Raw genomic sequence first — 20,407 nt, 5'->3', positions numbered from 1 at the left:
TCGGTGGGTATTTAGGTTGCTTCCATGACCTGGCTATTGTAAATAGTGCGGCAGTGAACATTGGGGTGCATGTGTCTTTTTGAATGACAGTTTTCTCTGGGTATATGCCCAGTAGTGGGATTGCTGGGTCATATGGTAATTCTATTTTTAGTTTTTTAAGGAACCTCCATACTGTTCTCCATAGTGGCCATATCAATTTACATTCCCACCAACAGTGCAAGAGGGTTCCATTTTCTCCACACCCTCTCCAACATTTGTTGTTTGTAGATTTTCTGATGATGCCCATTCTAACTGGTGTGAGGTGATACCTCATTGTAGTTTTGATTTGCATTTCTCTAATAATTAGTGATGTTGAGCAGCTTTTCATGTGCTTCTTGGCCATCTGTATGTCCTCTTTGGAGAAATGTCTATTTAGGTCTTCTGCCCATTTTTTGATTGGGTTGTTTGTTTTTTTAATATTGAGCTGCATGAGCTGTTTATATATTTTGGAGATTAATCCTTTGTCAGTTGCTTCATTTGCAAATATTTTGTCCCATTCTGAGGGTTGTCTTTTCATCTTGTTTGTGGTTTCCTTTGCTTTGCAAAAGCTTTTAAGTTTCATTGGATCCCATTTGTTTATTTTTGTTTTTATTTCCATTACTCTAGGAAGTGGGCCAAAAAAGATCTTGCTGTGATTTATGTCAACGAATGTTTTTCCTGTGTTTTCCTCTAAGAGTTTTATGTGTCCGGTCTTACATTTAGGTGTCTAATCCATTTTGAGTTTACTTTTGTGTATGGTGTTAGGGAGTGTTCTAATTTCATTCTTTTACATGTAGCTGTCCAGTTTTCCCAGCACCACTTATGGAAGAGACTGTCTTTTCTCCATTGTATATCCTTGCCTCCTTTGTCATAGATTAGTTGACCATAGGTGTGTGGGTTTATCTCTGGGCTTTCTATCCTGTTCCATCGATCTATATTTCTGTTTTTGTGTCAGTACCATATTGTCTTGATTACTGTAGCTTTGTAGTATAGTCTAAAGTCAGGGAGTCTGATTCCTCCAGCTCCTTTTTATTTCCCTCAAGACTGTAGGTGTCTTTGCCAATAGCTTTGGCTATTCAGGGTCTTTTGTGTCTCCATACAAACTTTAAGATTCTGTGTTCTAGTTCTGTAAAAAATGCCATTGGTAATTTGATAGGGATTGCATTGAATCTGTAGATTGCTTTGGGTAGTATAGTCATTTTCACAGTGTTGATTCTTCCAATCCAAGAACATGGTATATATCTCTCCATCCGTTGGTATCATCTTTAATTTCGTTCAACAGTGTCTTATAGTTTTCTGCATACAGGTCTTTTGTCTCCCTAGGTAGGTTTATTCCTAGGTATTTTATTCTTTTTGTTGCAATGGTAAATGGAATTGTTTCCTTAATTTCTCTTTCAGATTTTTCATCATTAGTGTATAGGAATGCATGAGATTTCTGTGCATTAATCTTATATCCTGCAACTTTATCAGATTCATTGATTAGCTCTAGTAGTTTTCTGGTGGCATCTTTAGGATTCTCTATGTATAGTATCATGTCATCTGCAAACAGTGACAGTTTTACTTCTTCTTTTCCAATTTGGATTCCTTTTATTTCTTCTCTGATTGCCGTGGCTAGGACTTCCAAAACTATGTTGAATAATAGTGGCGAGAGTGGACATCCTTGTCTCGTTCCTGATCTTAGAGGAAATGGTTTCAGTTTTTCACCATTGAGAATGATGTTTGCTGTGGGTTTGTCATATATGGACTTTATTATGTTGAGGTAGGTTCCCTCTATGCCCACTTTCTGGAGAGTTTTTGTCATAAATGGGTGTTGAATTTTGTCAAAAGCTTTTTCTGCATCTACTGAGATGATCATATGGTTTTTCTCCTTCAATTTGTTAATATGGTGTATCACATTGATTAATTTGCATGTATTGAAGAATCCTTGCATCCCTGGGATAAATCCCACTTGATCAGGGTGCATGATCCTTTTAATGTGTTGTTGCATTCTGTTTGCTAGTATTTTGTTGAGGATTTTTGCATCTATATTCATCAGTGATATTGGTCTGTAATTTTCATTTTTTGTATTATCTTTGTCTGGTTTTGGTATCAGGGTGATGGTGGCCTCATAGAATGAGTTTGGGAATGTTCCTTCCTCTGCAATATTTTGGAAGAGTTTGAGAAGGATGGGTGTTATCTATTCTCTAAATGTTTGATAGAATTCACCTGTGAAGCCATCTGGTCCTGGACTTCTGTTTGTTGGAAGATTTTTTTTTTTTTTTTTTTTGCGATACGCGGGCCTCTCACTGTTGTGGCCTCTCCCATTGTGGAGCACAGGCTCCGGATGCGCAGGCTCAGCGGCCATGGCTCACGGGCCTAGCCGCTCCGCGGCATGTGGGATCTTCGCGAACCGGGGCACGAACCCGTGTCCCCTGCATCGGCAGGTGGACTCTCAACCACTGCGCCACCAGGGAAGCCCCTGTTGGAAGATTTTTAATCACAGTTTCAATTTCATTACTTGTGATTGGTCTGTTGATATTTTCTATTTTTTCCTGGTTCAGTCTTGGAAGGTTATACCTTTCTAAGAATTTGTCCATGTCTTCCAGGTTGTCCATTTTATTGCCATAGAGTTGCTTGTAGTAGTCTCTTAGGATGCTTTGTATTTCTCCGGTGTCTGTTGTAACTTCTCCTTTTTCATTTCTAATTTTATTGATTTCAGTCCTCTCCCTCATTTTACTTGATGAGTCTGGCTAATGGTTTATCAATTTTGTTTATGTTCTCAAAGAACCAGCTTTTAGTTTTATTGATCTTTGCTATTGTTTTCTTTGTTTCTATTTCATTTATTTCTGCTCTGGTCTTTATGATTTCTTTCCTTCTGCTAACTTTGGGTTTTGTTTGTTCTTCTTTCTCTAGTTCCTTTGTAAGGTTAGATTGTTTATTTGAGATTTTTCTTGTTTCTTGAGGTAGGCTTGTATAGCTATAAACTTCCCTCTTAGAGCTGCTTTTGCTGCATCCCATAGTTTTTGGATCGTCGTGTTTTCATTGTCATTTGTCTCTAGGTATTTTTTGATTTCCTCTTTGATTTTTTTTTTTTTTTTTTTTTTTTGCGGTACATGGGCCTCTCACTGTTGTGGCCTCTCCTGTTGCGGAGCACAGGTTCCGGACACGCAGGCTCAGCAGCCATGACTCACGGGCCCAGCTGCTCTGCGGCATGTGGGATCTTCCCGGTCTGGGGCACGAACCCGTGTCCCCTGCATCGGCAGGCGGACTCTCAACCACTGCGCCACCAGGGAAGCCCCTCCTCTTTGATTTCTTCAGTGATCTCTTGTTATTTAGTAACGTATTTTTTAGCCTCCATGTGTTTGTGTTTTTTACGTTTTTTTCCCTGTAATTGATTTCTAATCTCATAGCGTTGTGGTCAGAAAAGAGGCTTGGTATGATTTTAATTTTCTTAAATTCACTGAGGCTTGATTTGTGACCCAAGCTGTGATCTATCCTGGAGAATGTTCCGTGAGCACTTGAGAAGAATGTGTAATCTGCTGTTTTTGGATGGAATGTCCTATAAATATCAATTAGATCTATCTGGTCTATTGTGTCATTTAAAGCTTGTGTTTCCTTATTAATTTTCTGTTTGGATGATCTGTCCGTTTGTGTAAATGAGATGTTAAAGTCCCCCACTATTATTGTGTTACTGTCGATTTCCTCTTTTATAGCTGTTAGCAGTTGCCTTATGTATTGAGATGCTCCTGTGTTGGGTGCATATATATTTATAATTGTTATATCTTCTTCTTGGATTGATCCCTTGATTGTTATGTAGTGTCCTTCCTTGTCTCTTGTAACATTCTTTATTTTAAAGTCTATTTTATCTGATATGAGTATTGCTACTCCAGCTTTCTTTTGATTTCCATTTGCATGGAATATCTTTTTCCATCCCCTCACTTTCAGTCTGAATGTGTCCCTAGGTCTACAGTGGGTCTCTTGTAGACAGCATATATATTGGTCTTGTTTTTGTATCCATTCAGCAAGCCTGTGTCTTTTGGTTGGAGCATTTAATCCATTCACATTTAAGGTAATATCGATGTGTATGTTCCTATTACCATTTTCTTAATTGTTTTGGGTTTGTTTTTGTAGGTCCTTTTCTTCTCTTGTGTTTCCCACTTAGAGAAGTTCCTTTAGCATTTGTTGTAGAGCTGGTTTGGTGGTGCTGAATTCTCTTAGTTTTTGCTCTGTAAAGCTTTTGATTTCTCCATCAAATCTGAATGATATCCTTGCCAGGTAGAGTAATCTTGGTTTTAGGTTTTGCCCTTTCATCACTTTAAGTATATCATGCCACTCCCTTCTGGCTTGTAGAGTTTCTGCTGAGAAACTCTGTTAACCTTATGTGAGTTCCCTTGTATGTTATTTATTGCTTTTCCCTTGCTGCTTTCAATAATTTTTCTTTGTCTTTAATTTTTGCCAGTTTGATTACTATGTGTCTCAGCGTGTTTCTCCTTGGGTTTATCCTGTATGGGACTCTCTGCGCTTCCTGGACTTGGGTGGCTATTTCCTTTCCCATGTTAGGGAAGTTTTCGACTATAATCTCTTCAAATATTTTCTTGGGTCCTTTATCTCTCTCTTCTCCTTCTGGGACCCCTATAATGCGAATGTTGTTGTGTTTAATGTTGTCCCAGAGGTCTCTTAGGCTGTCTTCATTTCTTTTCATTCTTTTTTCTTTATTCTGTTCTGCAGCAGTGAATTCCACCATTCTGTCTTCCAGGTCACTTATCCGTTCTTCTGCCTCAGTTATTCTGTTGTTGATTCCTTCTAGTGTAGTTTTCATTTCAGTTATTGTATTGTTCATCTCTGTTTGTTCTTTCATTCTTCTAGGACTTTGTTAAACATTTCTTGCATCTTCTCGATCTTTGCCTCCTTTCTTTTACCAAGGTCCTGGATCATCTTCACTATCATTATTCTGAAGGTTGCCTGTCTCCACTTCATTTAGTTGTTTTTCTGGGGTTTTATCTTGTTCCTTCATCTGGTACATAGCTCTCTGCCTTTTCATTTTGTCTATCTTTCTGTGAATGTGGTTTTTGTTCCACAGGCTGCAGGATTGTAGTTCTTCTTGCTTCTGCTGTCTGCCCTCTGGTGGATCGGCTGTCTCATTCTTGTCATTCAGATCGCAATGAATATGTCAGCTTTCCAAAAAATCCTTGCCTCACCATGTAAAGTAAGCCCACAGGAGCACATTGTCATAACACTGTATTTTATCAGTACTTCCCTTCCAGAACCTGATATTTTTGCTGTTTTTTTTTTTTTTAATTTGTTTATTGTGTGTCTCCTCCCTCTAGAACATAAGCTTCCTAAAAGCAGATGCCTTGTCTGATTCTTTGCTAGAGCTCCCAGTGCTTAATCTGGGCCCTGGCTCACACTGTAGACTCCACATATTTGTTGAAAAGGATCCCCAAACATATGTGCTTGAATATCAATATGGTACTCTTAAAGTTTTTAAAAACTTCTTTAATAAGACTTTCAGTCATATTTTTGGCAAATTTCTGTGATAGATGAAACCTATTGATTGTTGACTAGCAACTTAGAGAAAAGGCAAGAAAGTGCTTCGCAAGGTTACAATCAGGCTGCAGATGTAGGACATTTACAGTCAGTATTAATGTGGTGATCTCACATTATTGGGAGAAATATGAAATATGCCATAGATTTGTTTGATCAATACAAGGATGGAATTTCTGGTCATAGTACAGGTTTTCATCAGAGGTATACTCAGCCTAAAGTGCTCACGTGGGTTTGAGAGAGGACTTTAGAGAATGAAGAGTCGGGGGGCTCCTCAGCAGAGACTTCAGGGACGTTAACAGTCTGCAGAGTCGACCAAAAATAATCTCACTCCAGCTTCATCCTGGCAACTTGAGGCTTTGCAATGTGAGGAGAGAGCTGGGGGGAGTCTGTAGGGCTTTCAGCTTTCATAGTCAGACCTCATCTGTTTTGCTGCCCTGGTCCTCGTGAGCTGTGCTAGTACTGTCAACAGACAAACTTCTGAGGAGGGAAGAAGCAGGTGGAGTTGGTTTGTTTTAAATTCTGGCGCAAGAATATTACAAACTGGTGGAGCCGAGAAAGAAACCACCTAACATGCACCATCTTAGCTGGTTTCTTTTTTGTCTTCACTTTATATGATGGACCAGCATTACCTTTAATTTGGGTCAGCAGGTAATATCAAGTGACCCCTGTTGGCTCCGAGTGGGTTTAGACCTAGACTTTATAGACACAAAAGGGCTATTTCTTTTATTTTTTTTAACTTATTTTTTATTGAAGTAGAGTTGAATTACAATGTTAACTACTGCTGTACGTCAAAGTGACTCAGTTATTTATATATATATATATATATGTGTGTATATATATATATATACATATATATATATATATACATATATATATATATATATATATATATATATATATATATATATAAAAGTAACGTTCTTTTTCATATTCTCTCTTCCATTATGGTTTATCACAGGATATTGAATATAGTTTCCCGTGCTATACAGTAGAGCCTTGTTGTTTATCCATCCTATATATACCAGTTTGCATCTGCTAATCCCAAACTCCCAATCCATCCCTCCCCCAACCCCCTCCCCCTTGGCAACCATCAGTCTATTCTCTATGTCCATGATTCTGTTTCTGTTTCATAGATAGGTTCATTTGTGTCATATTTTAGATTCCACATATAAGTGATATCATATGGTATTTGTCTTTCTCTTTCTGACTTCACTTAGTATGATAATCTCTAGTTGCATTCATGTTGCTGCAAATGGCATTATTTCATTCTTTCTTACTGCTGAGTAATATTCCATTGTATATATGTACCACATCTTCTTTGTCTGTTCATCTGTCAGTGGCCATTTAGGTTGTTTCCATGTCTTGGCTATTGTGAATAGTGCTGCTTTGAACAGAGGGGTGCATGTATCTTTTTGAATTATAGTTTTGTCTGGATATATGCCCAGGAGTGGAATTGCTAGATCATATGGTAACTCTATTTTTAGTTTTCTGAGGAACCTCCACTGCTGTTTTCCACAGTGGCTGCACCAATTTACATTCCAAAAGGGCTACTTCTAACTTGCCTTCTTGATTAAGTGCTTACTACCAGCAGAATTTTTAACTATGGTGATAAGCTAATAAAATACAGGGAGCCTCCCCTATGCTTAGTATTAGCTAGATTAGATTCTTTACCAAGAGATGCATTTCTAAATGAGACCTGCTTAGTCACTAATGAGCTATTATTCAAGGTGAATGCCAATCACTTCATAAATTCATCACATAAAAAAAAAATGCCCACACTGAAATTTTTATAATAGCTTTACAGAGATACAATTCACGTACCGTGTAATTTACCCATTTAAAGTATACAGGCCAACAATTTTTAGTATATTCACAAAATTCTGTAACCATCATCACTCTCAGTTTTAGAGCATTTTCATCACCCCAAGAAGAAACCCCACACCCATTAGTAGTCAGTTCCCCTTCTCCTGTCCCCTAGCTCAACCCGGCCAATCTAATTTCTGTTTCTATGGATTTGCTTAATTCTGGACACTCTATATAAATGGATTCATAATATGTGAGCTTTTGTGTCTGGCTTCTTTCACTTAGCACAGGGCTCTCCAGGTTCATCCATGTCGTAGCACGTGTCACTGCTTCATCCCTTTTTATTTGTGAATAACATTCCATTGTATGGATTTACCGTGCCTCAGTTGTTGGACATTTGGGCTGTTTCCACTTTTTGGCTACTATACGTATGCTACTGTGAACACACGTATATGTGAGTCTTTATGTGAACATATATTTTCATTTCTTTTTCCACGGTGGTTTTTGAGTTGGGAAAAATCAAACATAACTAAATGTGGCTTTTTGTTTAAAACACAAGTGTCTAACTTGGAGCACAGAGCATGAGGCCAGAGAAGCCTGAGATGTGGTCCTTCCCCTTCAGCGGCCCGTGGCCCAGCCCAGTGTGGAGGCTGGAGCGTCAGAGCTCAGCGCCTGTCCCTTGCCCTTCCCTTGCAGGGAGCTGCTGCGCTGCGAGGCCGCACTGGCCAGGCTGTACTGCCGCATGGCCCTGCTCAACATCTTCGCCCCCAAGCTGCCTCACCTGTTTACCCGCCTCTTCCACATCCCTGCCATCCGGGACATTACCCTGGAGCACCTGCAGCTGCTGTCCAATCAGCTCCTCGCTCCTCCCCTCCCAGGTAAACCTCGGCTTTGCCGCTCCCACTGCAGAAATTAGGCCCAGGATGGAATAGCCCTGAGGGTGAGCTGGGCGCCAAGCAGGAGCTGTGCTTAGTGTCCTTGTTCTCCACATGAGCAGGGGGAGGAGTCCCAGCACAGGACCTTTAGACTTAGTGTAGATAAACTGCACGAAAGATTGCAGCTGTCTTTGCAGTGCTTTCTCACTCTTTGAAAAATCTAAGTGTATTAGACGACATATTTAGTCATTAACCTATTAAGCATTCATTAAGCAAACTAATCGTGGATCAAGGAAAATGAAGTCTTATTTATGAAATCTAGTCACTGTACTGTTGTCACAGACATTCTGTTTGACGTGTAAAGACGGGAAAACGTTCCTGCCATCAAACGCCACCAAAGAGACCTAATTGATTCATCGTGACCTCAAGCGGAGCTGTTTTAATGGGCCAGCCTGTGTGCATCTGCTCAACGTGGGGCCCTTGGAGTGTGGGCTGATGCTGTGTGTTCGCTCCCTTGGTGAATACTAAGTGATGACTCTGCCCTCAACTCAGTTGAAGACTGAAGGGCCTCTTCTATCTTCCTCTGGCACCTTGGCCTCCAGCCTGCTTCCCTTGACCTCCTAGCTACTAAGATGGGAGCAGGAGTGAGAGGGCAGGTGGCATTCTAAGCATAAAGGACATCTCTCACAGCCATGGGGTCCCAGCCAGTGCCTGTGTGAACTACATCTCCACAGGCCACTTAAGCACATGGGGTCCAGTGGCCCACCCCAAGAAATTAGAGGCTCCAAAACAGACCTGAAAAGCTTTAACGTGCTTGTGGAAGAAGCTTTGCCACAGTGACTAACACTTGCTTTATAAACTCCACTCTGAGCTACTCCAGTGGTTCCTTGGTGAAACTCCAGGTTGGCCAGGGCAGCCGATAGGTCAGGCTCTGGGAACCCCTGAATCCAAGCAGCTCTACTTCTATCTGCTTAGTAGACCTGGGCTTCAACTCAGGTTTTTATTTTAGGCAACAGTTTTGTAGCTTAAAAGAAAGCAAAAAGTTAAAGGCCACCGAACTCCTGAATCCCCCACCCCCTGCAGTATCTGACTGGTAACGTCTATTATCCAAGACGTATGTCCAAGCGAACCCATCCTAGTTTTCTGGACAGGATGCTCCTGGCTCGTTACTCAGGATCTCACAGCCTGTGGCTGCTGCTGTTCTTGTTGACTTGTGTTTTCTTTCCTGTCCCCAGACGGCACCATCAGCTCCAGCTCCATCCTCCTGGCACAGTCCCTGCAGCACTGCATCCATTCCCAGAACTGCTCGGCCACGGACCTCTTCTACCAGGGCAGCTCCCAGACAGTGAGAGAGTGGCTCAACGTGGCCATCACTCGGACTCTGCACCAGGGTGAGGAGAGCCTGTTGGAGCTGACGAAACAGATCTGCTCTTTCCTGCAGGTAAAAGTCCAAAGTTCTGATGTCCCTAAATTGGGGTTACAGGTTTCAATTGGAAATCTTATTGGCTGGCTGAAAATGACCCTTTCTTCCCCAAGCCCCACTAGTCTGCTTTTCTTCGCAGCTCCCCTCCCCTGTCCCATCCGTGGTGTCCTTCCTCCCAGAGGGCTTTTTTGTCCTCCTGATCCTGTTACAGTGTATGCATTGGCTCTCCTTTGCCTGGGAGCTGGGAAAAGGAAATGCTCTCTTGTGTTTAACCCGTGGCTTTCCCTGTTAAATGTCTCTGCAGACGGCACCAGAGCAGTTCCCCTCCGAAGAGTTTCCAATTTCCGAGTCCAAGGTCAACATGGACGTCAATTTCCCCGGGGCGGCTTTTGTCGTAGTATCTTGCAAAGAAAGTCAGTCTGGATTCCGCAAAGAGTAAGTTGCCCGTACTGTAGAAGATGGTGATGGGGAGAGAAAAGTAAGACAGATTCTGGTGCAATTTACAGAAGAAAAAAACTCATTGCTTTTATTCTTTAATGCATAGTGTACTTGAACATGATTTACAGTTCTTCCCTAATTTCCATGTTTTGGAAATTAGTCTATGTAAAGAATGACCTTCTAAATGTGATGGAGGTGACTTACGTGTGCCCAGTTCTCACCACCCCCTCACAACAAAGTGTTTGTTGACATGGTTGGACTCTGCTCACACGCATTCCTCCTCCTCAGCTCCTCTCTGTACAAGGCGCCGTGGGCGCGGGTGCTTGTGTACGGGCTGGGCCACAAAGTGAAGCGAAATGGCCAGCTAAACCTCATCGAGGCCATCTGTTACCCGCGGGATGCATCTCCGGCCAACACGGGGCTCACGCCGCCTCCCACCACCAACCAGTACCCTTCTGTGATCCTCTCCACAGACAAAGTCCACATCAAACTGGGTAAGTCTCTGAATTAGCTCCCGGTAAAAAGAACAGCTTTGAAGTCATTCTCTGCTTTCCTTCTTTGTGAAAATTGAAAGGATTTTCTACCGTGCTGTGTTCCAGTTTCCTATGGGTAAAGAAAAGGACTGCTTGGGGCAGTGTATTTCAGAGACAGTGGATTAAAAGTTCTCCCTTTCCTGCCAGGGGAAGACCTGGCAGATGCTGCCCAGACTACAGTGGGGATTTCCTTTTCTTTCACAAGCGTGTGCTGTTCAGAATGATCTAAATAGAGCAGTGCCATCATTTAGCTGTAATAATCCTGGCTGCCCTTCAAGTTCTCATTAAAACTGAATTCTCTCAGGTATAATGTGGCTCCCTGAGGCACAGGCCTCAGTGATCATCTGCTCCCCGTGTCAATGTTAAACAAAGCCTGGTGGTGGCCAGGCTGGGAAGCCCAAGTGGTCTTGTCTCCTTGGCATCCTTTGTTAAGCCTCCGCAGATTTAGATTTAGATGAGGTCTCCATCTCTGTAAATCCTGAAGCTCTCGCTGACTGTCTGCTTTGTATACTGGGGCCAGCTGACTCGGTTTCTGAGTCAACACACAGAGGAAGGGAAACCTAGTCTCAGACTTGCACTGCACGTCCTTGGCATGTTGGACAGGAGAAGATGGACACATGTTTGTTAGAGACAATTATAAAGATGTATTTGAACTTTCAGCCAAAATTGGGCCTTGGCTTCTGCACAGCTCCAATCCTGGAGACATTGCATCCTTAGGGAATAAAATGAAAGGACATTTCTTAAGGTATTTGGTCAATGCTAAACAAGTTTATGATCTCTTTTTATTAGGGTCTATTGTTTTCATTGTATTTTGCCTACACTGTTTTTTAAAATTTATATTAAACACAGAAGATCTCTGTTTTACCTGTCATTCCCCAAATAAACATTCACCCCAAAGTACAGGCCAGTCAACATGGTTCCTCCTGAGCCGGCCAGAGACCCCTGGTACCCCAGCTTATGTCTGACCAGTGCTTGCAGAGGGGGTTGGGGTGCGGTGCAGGATGTGACAGGGATCAGACCTCAGGGTCTTTCTTCTCTCATCGTAGGCAGCTTCGGTCAGATTCAGGCCATGACAATGACCGAAGGCAGTAAAAGAGAATTCTGGTAGTTCCTGAAGTCTGGGGGCCCCCCTGCTGGTCCACTCTGTAAATCTAAAGTAAGCTGATGCTCCCATGGGATTGCAGCTGCACCAAAGGGCTGGTTATTTCTTTACCAGGCTGGGACCATTCCAGTGAAGCATCTTTTAAAGTCTGACTTCCTATTTCCATGCCAGGTCATCAGGCTGGTTGGTATCTGACTGACAGGGAGATGTTTATCCTTCCCTGTCCCCACTGCTGCCCTTTGTCCCATTCTCACACCAACAGGTGGACTCCTTGGAGGATGTCCTCCGCTCCTCCTGCGCCTGCGGCTGACTCCGTCTGGAGTGTGGGGAGTGACATTTCCTCTCGCCCCCAGTGCATGAGTGGACAGGCTTTCCGGCCCTGTTTCTCTGCGCACACCTGGCAGGTCTTTATCGCAAGCTTGTTTTGATCGGGTGCTACCAGTCATGAGCTTTCCTTCTGGGCGCTTCTTTTAGGGGTGTCTCCCCCTCCCGGAGCCGTGCTGGTGTTACACTCTCTGCCCCTTGAGTTCCCACTGGCGATGGCCTTCGCAGAGCAGCTGCTGTCCTGGAAGTCGGAGGATGGCGAAGGGAGATCTGAAGATGAGCCTGACACCATCCCGACGTCCGTCCTCCTGCAAGTGGTGGAACTGCTCGGTGAGGCCTCCCTTCCCTCAGGATCAGGCTGGTGGAGCTGGCCGGGTGCCTGGGGAAGGAGCTGGCTGGTGCGCCTGGGGTGACCACAGTGGCCTGGGTGGTGACAGCTCTTGTCAGCTTGTTGTCAGTTGGGCTTGGGGAATTGAGTGGAAACTGTAGCCTAGACTTCCAAATCCATGATTTGCAGGGTACTTTCATTATTTTGAGGGGTGGCATGTAACTGGGAAAATAAGATTAATTTTATCATACTTTACTTTAAAGCACTAACATATGCCATTATTGTAACTTTGATTCTGTAACATTGTTCACTTTCATACCACCCTTCACCTTCAAACATTATGACCTCACAGCACCTGAAAGGTTACAGAGAGATGGCATTGTAGCAAAACTCATGGAATGGTAAACTTAAAGAGTTGTGAACTTAGCATATAAATTTACCTCAAAATTTTTCTAAATATTGAGTTTTAATTAATGATATGTCTGCTTAAGTGGTTAGGGATAAAAATACTGATATCTGCAACTTATTTTGAAATAATCAAAAACTAAGCTGCGTCTATGGATGAACAGAGGGATAGATAGATGTGTAATAAAACAAACACAGCTTTGTTACACATGTAATAATGTTAATGGTAGAATCTAGGTGGTAGCATCCAAATATTGACTGTATAAGGTGTTCAACTTTTTTATATTTTTGTATTTTTTCAAAAATACAAAATGTTGGTGTTGGAGGGAAAAACATGTTGGCGGACTCAGGTGCCCTCAGGGGTCAGGGAGATGATGTAAGTGAGAGGAATTCGAGAGAGAAGTGGACCCAGGACCTCCAGGGAACTGGAGGGCACATGTCCTGTGGGGCAGCCACTGAGCCCTACTACTCATTTGCGGTGTAAGAATGTGGCCCTAGTCCTGCCAGATACTGTCACTTTTTATTTCAAGAAAAGCCAGAAATCTAGATATTGATGTGAATTTCCCAGTTTCTAAATGTTGACAACTAATTCACATTCTTTAAAACACATTGGGCAGGGGGTTGGAAGAGGTGAGCAGGGAACCACTGGCTGTGGGAACGAGATGTATGTGGCTGGTCTCAGCTCTCGGGCCACCATTTGCAATTTTGGTGGAGATTTCTCTCCAAGGCCATCGTCTTCCAAAAATGTCCAATGGCAGAGGAAGGACAACAGAGAAGGAAATAGGAGCACATGAGGGCCTGGCCTTAGACCCCACTGGCCTTTATTCCCTGTCAGTGGCTCCATGAGCACCATGTCCCGTGACAGCCATGAGTTCATTACCAATTAGAATTATCAAAACAGCATCACCCCGAGACCAGTCAGCCTAGTCCCCTCCTTCGTGGGTGCTGGGCCTAATTGGGAGTCTCGGTAAGTCAGCCAGACCTGGCCGTTGGGACTCCCTGTCCACAATGTGACTGGGGATAGAAGACACGCATCTGGCACGAAGGGGACCTTGGCACAGATGTGTGGCCCACGGTTGTTCTAGACAGTGTTTCCTAGACTTCAGTCATTCTCATGCCACCTTTATGTGATTTCTGCCACGTCTACAAGTCATGCCTATCACCATTTATTGATTTGTTTTTATGGCAATGAACTCCTTTCTCCTTTTTTTAAACTTATACTGAATTTTAAAAGGAACTTTATCTTGCTACTTTAAACAGAAAATTCGTATCCCTTGGCATAACTAGAAGATACTTATAAAATTAAAAAGTTAAGCAGTTACTGTTAAGAAATTCTGGCTAACTACTGTTCCCTGTCGAAGGCTCTGGGTCTCTGGGCTATTCTCTATTAAGAATATTCTAGCCCCAGAGTGAGGCTTTCTTGTTGACAAAATCAGGACTGAAAGAGGAGTTTAAAAGGAATCATTTTTCCGTGTGTATTTCTGAGCTATCTGGTAAAATTGGATTGTATGCCCCCAGTAGTGAGCATCCCATGGTTCAGGAAACATTATGCTAATGATTTGTCACCAACCTGCTTAATAAGTTTATGAGAAAGAAAACAATGATTTCAGGGTCAGAGCTGTAGAAGCTGGCTCCATGCGGTCACCTGCCACAGGGGTGTAGGCCACCAGCTCTGGGGCCAGCCTGCCCGGTTCTGCCCTATGAGATTGTGTGACCGTGTGGCAGCCGTGTGAGTCCTTCAGCTCTTTGAGCCTCCGTTTCTTCATCTGTGAGATGGGGATGAAGGATGTAATGTTTGTTTCACGCGGTCGCTGTGAGGGCTGCCTCCATTAAAGTGCCTTAGAACAGTGCCTGGCACATAGTAAGCTCTGTATAGGTGATTTTTTTTTTTTTTTTTTTTTTTTTTTTGCTTTCATTCACCTCAGGAAACTTCCTGTGGACCACAGACATGGCGGCCTGCGTGAAAGAGCTGGTTTTCCACCTCCTGGCAGAGCTCCTGCGCACAGTGCACAGCCTGGAGCAGAGGAAGCACCCTGCCGGCCTGTCCTCGTCCATCGCCCTCCAGCTGAACCCCTGCCTGGCCATGCTGATGGCCCTGCAGTCGGAGCTCCACAAGCTGTACGACGAGGAGACGCAGAGCTGGGTCTCGGGCAGCACGTGCGGTGGCTCGGGGACCGTGGCGGCCACCGACCAGGGCAGGTTCTCTACGTATTTCCATGCGCTCATGGAAGGGTGCCTGGCAGTGGCCGAGGTGACCCTGCCTACCAACATGAGTGTCACTGCCAGCGGGGTGACGTCGGCGACCGCCCCCAACCTCAGCGACTCGTCGTCCTCCTCGTCGTCCTCCCCAGGACAGACGCCACAGAGCCCCAGCCTCCTGTCCAAGAGGAAGAAAGTCAAGATGAAGCGGGAAAAGGCCTCCTCTGGGAAGCGCCAGTCCTTGCGCTCAGTGGACTCGGACCCCACGGTGCTGAGCATCGGGGGTGGCAAGCCCGAAGACATGCTGTGGTTCCACCGCGCCCTGACCTTGCTCATCATCCTCCGGCACCTCACCAGGAAGGACCCGCAGGGGCTGGGTGTGACGAGCGACGCCATCGCCGACGCCTGCCAGGCCCTGGTGGGTCCCACCGCCCATAGCCGCTTGCTGGTGATCTCTGGGATCCCCACCCACCTGGACGAGGGCATCGTCAGAGGCGCCATCCGCAAGGCCTGCAACGCCCACGGCGGGGTCTTCAAAGACGAGATCTACATCCCCCTGCAGGACGAAGACCCCAAGAAGCCAAAAGACAAGGCCGAGGGCGGTGATGGGAAAACTGAGCCAGAGAAGACCCTTGGCTTCCCCAGCACAGACAGCTTGGAGGTCAGCACGTCCCGCAGCCCGACCCCCGCCATGAGCATCAGCGCGTCTGCGTCCACCAGTCAAGCCTCCATCTGCAGCTCCCAGGGCATCTTGCAGACGGTCAGCGACGTCTCCATGGAACCGCTGCCCTCGGGCCTAGAGCTGCCCATCCCTGCGGGCTTATTGGAGCCCCACGTAGTGTCCAGCCAGGAGAGCCTGGACGTTTCCCTATGCAGCACCAGCAGCCTGGGCAGCCTTGGGAGCCTGGGGGAGCCACTGGACAACGCAGAAACGGCCTCAGTGTCAGACATGGGCTCCATGTACACAGTCACGTCCCTGGACAACCAGCCCCTCACAGCACGCCCCATCAAAGGCTTTGCGGTTGTGGAGGTAAGCACCTCACGCCTTGGCAACCACTTAAATCATGAGCGGTTAGAATCCCCCAGGCCTCTTTAAGCCTTCCAATATTATTTCCAAGGGACTAAGTAATAGGTGACATTGGGGCACTTAGCAGGCTCCCTGAGGCAGCTCTTGGAAACAGCAGTGATCAATCATGTTGATTATCTGTATTTGAGGTCCCATCTCTTGAGTGTGATAGCAAGTCTGTCAGGAAGTAAGTACAGTTCATTGCGGAGTGTGGGAGGGGCTCCAGGGGCTGAGCTTTCCTGATGGTTGAGCATCATCAAGTGTTTTCCAACTCAGGCCCCAGTGGCCTCTTTTTGAGTGGCTTTGGGTTGTTTTAACCATTGCCATTGGCAGGAGGGATCCCCACTGAGCAGGGAGAGAACAGACTTGCCGTTCTGTTCGGAGTGATTCTGAGTTTCAGATGCTGCGCGTGTTGCCAGATTACATTTCCACTTCAAGATCCCATGTGTTTTCTGAGCCTCCTTGTTTAGAAATCCTGCAACCTGTGTCTTCCTGCCCCCTGTGTAACGGGAGTCGGGTGCAGAGTAAAAACCATCCTCGCCCTTATTAGATATGGAGGGGAAGGCACTAGGAGGAGAACTTGCACCCCCTTGCTCCCCACCCCACGGGCTCTGACAGGAGAGCTCAAAGATCCAGGGGTTGGCTTCCTCCCAGAATCTGTCCACCTTCTCCCTGCGGATTTTCTCGGAGCCAAGCGTGGACTTGAACCCCCGGGGCATCTGCGTAGAGCCACAGACCTGACCGGGGTTTAGCGACAGAGATGTCCAGTTGAGCTGTTCGCCTGCAAGTTACCACTTTCGGCACATACAAGAGACTTTGCCGGGAAGCCCAGCTTGCCCCGGTCAGGCCGTGCTCCCAACGCTGAAGACAGTAGAGGGTTTCAGGGACAGACGGGAGGGAAAGAAAGTTCATACAGCTAGCTGAGTGACTGGTCTCTCCACTCAAATCCTTACCCTTTTCCTTGTTCACACAGATCAGATCCCGAGCCAAAATCGAGAAAATCCGAGCGAGTTTATTTAACAATAATGACTTGATTGGTTTGTCAAGTTTGGATGGTGAAGATGAATTGATGGAAATGTCAACGGAAGAGATACTCACTGTGTCTGTAGTAAATCAGAGTTTGTTTGATACGCAGGGGAGCCCAGGGTTAGAAGATTATTTCAATGATAAGTCAATTAAAGGTAGGTTATAGATTGTTTTTAATTAATAGACTTTTTTTTAGAAATTTATAGGAAAAAACCTGAGCAAAAATCATACCCATCTTGGGACTTCCCCGGCGGTCCAGTGGTTAGGACTCAGTGCTTTCACTGCCACAGGCCTGGGTTCGATCCCTGGTCAGGGAACTAAGATCCCGCAAGCCACACAGCACGGCCAAAAAAGAAAATCATACCCCTCTCCATGTCCTGTTTTCCCTGTTTTTAACATCTTACCTTAAAGAGGAGCTCTGGGGGTCAAAGATTTAAGAAGTGACTCAGGGAATGTTGGGAAGATGGTTCACTACTTGGTTAACAGAAGGTGCGTTGTGTACACGATGTGAAGAGAACACTGCTGCTCCCCCAGGAGAGCCGTCAGGGCTCTGAAGGCCAGCGGGCAGGCCCTGCCACAGGCCCCCCACACCAAGCCCTCAGGTGCTCCTGTTTCCTGCCACAGCCTTGAATGTGGGCTTGCATTCAAGCTGCTTTTTTCCTTTTGTCTAGTCAGGCTTCCCCTTGTTTGAGTTCAAGTGTATTTATTTTGTTCTGTCCTCTAGAGCTAGAATGTACCATATACATTGCTGGTAATCATTTAGTCAATATGCTTGAGGACAGCTAACACCTCGCCCTTTAAAATGAATTCTTGGGGAAGAACCGATTCCGGTTCCTTTTTCACAAAAGTCCCACTTTGTCATTCTGGTGGCTCTTATGTGGGGGGACCCTACCCTGTCTGGCTTCCCCACTTCTTCTGTTCAGCCAGGACCCGGGCTCTATCGAGGCCCCACAGAGCTGGATCTAGCAGATCCTGAGGCCAAGAGCTCACCCCCAGCTTCGCTTCAGAAGCAGCAGCAATTTTTCTCCTTTTTTTTTATAACTGTAGTTCTTTGTGTTGTTGTCTTTATTTTGCATCAGTCTCTCTCAAATTTTTAAATTTATGTTTTTTCTAACTCTTTAATATTGTTTGAAAGTTCATAATAGAGTTGTTGAGTTTGTTCTGTTTTATGTTTTCTGAGGACAGAAATGTAATATTGAGTATGGATTTTGTTGTTGTTTCAAATTATTATCCCCCAGTCATGAAATTTTGAAATACTCCCACAGGGCTGGGACCAGAGTGAGGTAAATGAGGCCACAGAATTTAATGGGGCTCCAAAACAACTCAGTAACCTAGATAAATAATTATTTTAATATAATACTTATGAAAGTCAAAATTAATGCAAAATATCCATGGTGAACAAACTGTTAAAATTTTAAATAAAGACAGGATCAGTATTAATGATTTTTCCTTTTGCATCAGGCTTTAATATGGCTCGGCACAGTACTCTTAATATTTCACTCATCATGGGTTTCTTGTATTAATTTTGATTTTTTTGAAGGACCGCGTTACAATGTGTATCTTGATCTCTGAGTTTTTTGGGACTCTTGTGCGTGAGGGGCTGCCTCTCTCTCCTCGCCCTGGTTTCAGCCCTGTTCCCTTATTATTGAGTACGGTGCTCACTCGGCTCTCAGCTCCCCACGTGGGGGTGGCTAGTGTACGATCTGTGGGAACCCTGGGGTCTTCTTCTGCCATAATTAATGCTTTGCCAGTCTTTTCATGCTTTAATCCAAATTTAGTTCTAGCTCCTGATTGTATTATGGTCAAACCTTCCACGTAAGATACTCAGTCTTTTGATAACACATTTGCCACGTTACAGCCACACGCATTTTGCTCAAGACTCTTTAAGTTGTGGTTCTACTGAATCAGCTCTTAGATCTTGACCACGCCTTCCACACACCTGTCTCCTCACCCTCAGCCCAGATGCCCAGGGGACCTTTGTGCTCTGGCTCCTGAAGCCCGGCCTGAGCTGGGTGTGCCTCTGGAGGTCCAGACCGTCAGAGAGAGGGGATGAGGAGGCTGGGCAGGAGGACAGGGTGTGATGAGCAAGTCAGTTCTGCCCGCAGGTGGGGGCCCTTGGCCACGAGAAACATGCAGATGCAGTGGAACATCCTGTTCCACTGGGAACATTCCTGACTGGCCCCTTAGGAAAGGTGAGAGCATCTTCTGGAGTGCTTATTCAGGGACCAAAAAAAACAAGTGTTTTTTTTCTCGTGCTCAGGGACAGTTTTCTTGTATCTGAGAGAACTTTCTTTTCCACCTGCTGGCTGGGCCAGGTTTCAAATGCATCCTCTAATAATAACTATTGAACAACTTGTACTTTGCACTAAAAGTACTTGCAGCCTCCACATCCTCTTGCTCCCTGGGGACTATCCATCACAGACATGTTGAAGTTAAGGGAGGTTCAACCTCCATGATAAAGAGACCCTAGAGTACAGTAACTCAGACCCAGTGGAAGTTCATTTCTTGCACATGTAAGAGTCCAGGGTGAGCCCTGAGGTCTGCCATTCGGGGGCTTGTTATCTCCACGCAGCCAGTGGTGGGGATGAGTGCAGAAGAGAACATGATCTCAGAGAAGCAGCAGTGAGCCGTGGCGTGAAGTGAGATCTTAGTTCCCTGCCCAGGAATTGAACCTGAGTAGCCTGGATTAAAACCAGGAATCCTAGCCGGTGGACCAGCAAGGGCTAGAGGCTAGAAGCAAAGTTCCCCTGGCCCTCACCCCCATTGAAAAACGTGTTTCTCAAGGAGGCGAGAACTGTAAAAACAGGTACAAAGTTTATTATTGGGGACACAGAACAACAACAAGTGGGAGAAAACACAGAGAAACAGTTTGTTGAGTTGACAGAAGCAAGGCAGAGATGCACACCGGGAGAGGAAGGGTGTGGGCATCCTCCCTAATGAGGAGGAGCCCAGTAAAGAGACGGTGGAGTCATGCATTATAGGGCAGTTCTTCGGGTCTTTGTTTACCTTTGGCCAATTACCTGGTTTCTTTTTCCACACTCTGCCCTGCCCTAGGACCCTCCCCAACAGGCGTGCGCAACTTTTTTCCAAGATGGGTTCCACCCCAGAGGCCTATGGGAGGGCCTTGGCATCACATATTATGGGGTGGTGCCCCTTCCTTTTTGAGCCCCAAGGAGCCTTTCTGTGCATGTGCAATGTCTCCCTTGCCCCAAGGATGGGAAATATATTATGTGACCTCTTGATCTTTACTCAGAACAGGGTTTAGCCCCTCTCTGTCCCGGCCATAACTGTTACCTCAAAGTGTCCACAGGAAACAAAGCCTGGCTATTTACCCTGTTCCT

At 45.1% G+C, this 20,407-nt stretch overlaps 1 protein-coding gene across 2 annotated transcripts in view; it reads left to right on the top strand.

Annotated features, from left to right (window-relative positions):
* Window positions 1-20,407, top strand: part of HECTD4 (HECT domain E3 ubiquitin protein ligase 4) — a 190,938-nt gene that overhangs the window by 152,385 nt on the left and 18,146 nt on the right. For both annotated transcript variants that reach the window (XM_082853292.1, XM_082853291.1), the window contains exons 56-62: window positions 8,044-8,225; window positions 9,458-9,663; window positions 9,950-10,080; window positions 10,372-10,577; window positions 12,193-12,372; window positions 14,701-16,004; window positions 17,014-17,221. In XM_082853292.1, the coding sequence (XP_082709418.1) occupies window positions 8,044-8,225; window positions 9,458-9,663; window positions 9,950-10,080; window positions 10,372-10,577; window positions 12,193-12,372; window positions 14,701-16,004; window positions 17,014-17,221 (2,417 nt within the window). The remainder of the gene's footprint in view (window positions 1-8,043; window positions 8,226-9,457; window positions 9,664-9,949; window positions 10,081-10,371; window positions 10,578-12,192; window positions 12,373-14,700; window positions 16,005-17,013; window positions 17,222-20,407) is intronic.

This window comes from Leucopleurus acutus, assembly GCF_964270905.1.
Source record: "Leucopleurus acutus genome assembly, chromosome: 13".
NCBI classification, from domain to species: domain Eukaryota; kingdom Metazoa; phylum Chordata; class Mammalia; order Artiodactyla; family Delphinidae; genus Leucopleurus; species Leucopleurus acutus.
Note: the sequence above shows the minus strand (reverse complement) of the source record. Positions and strands in the feature narration are given on the sequence as shown.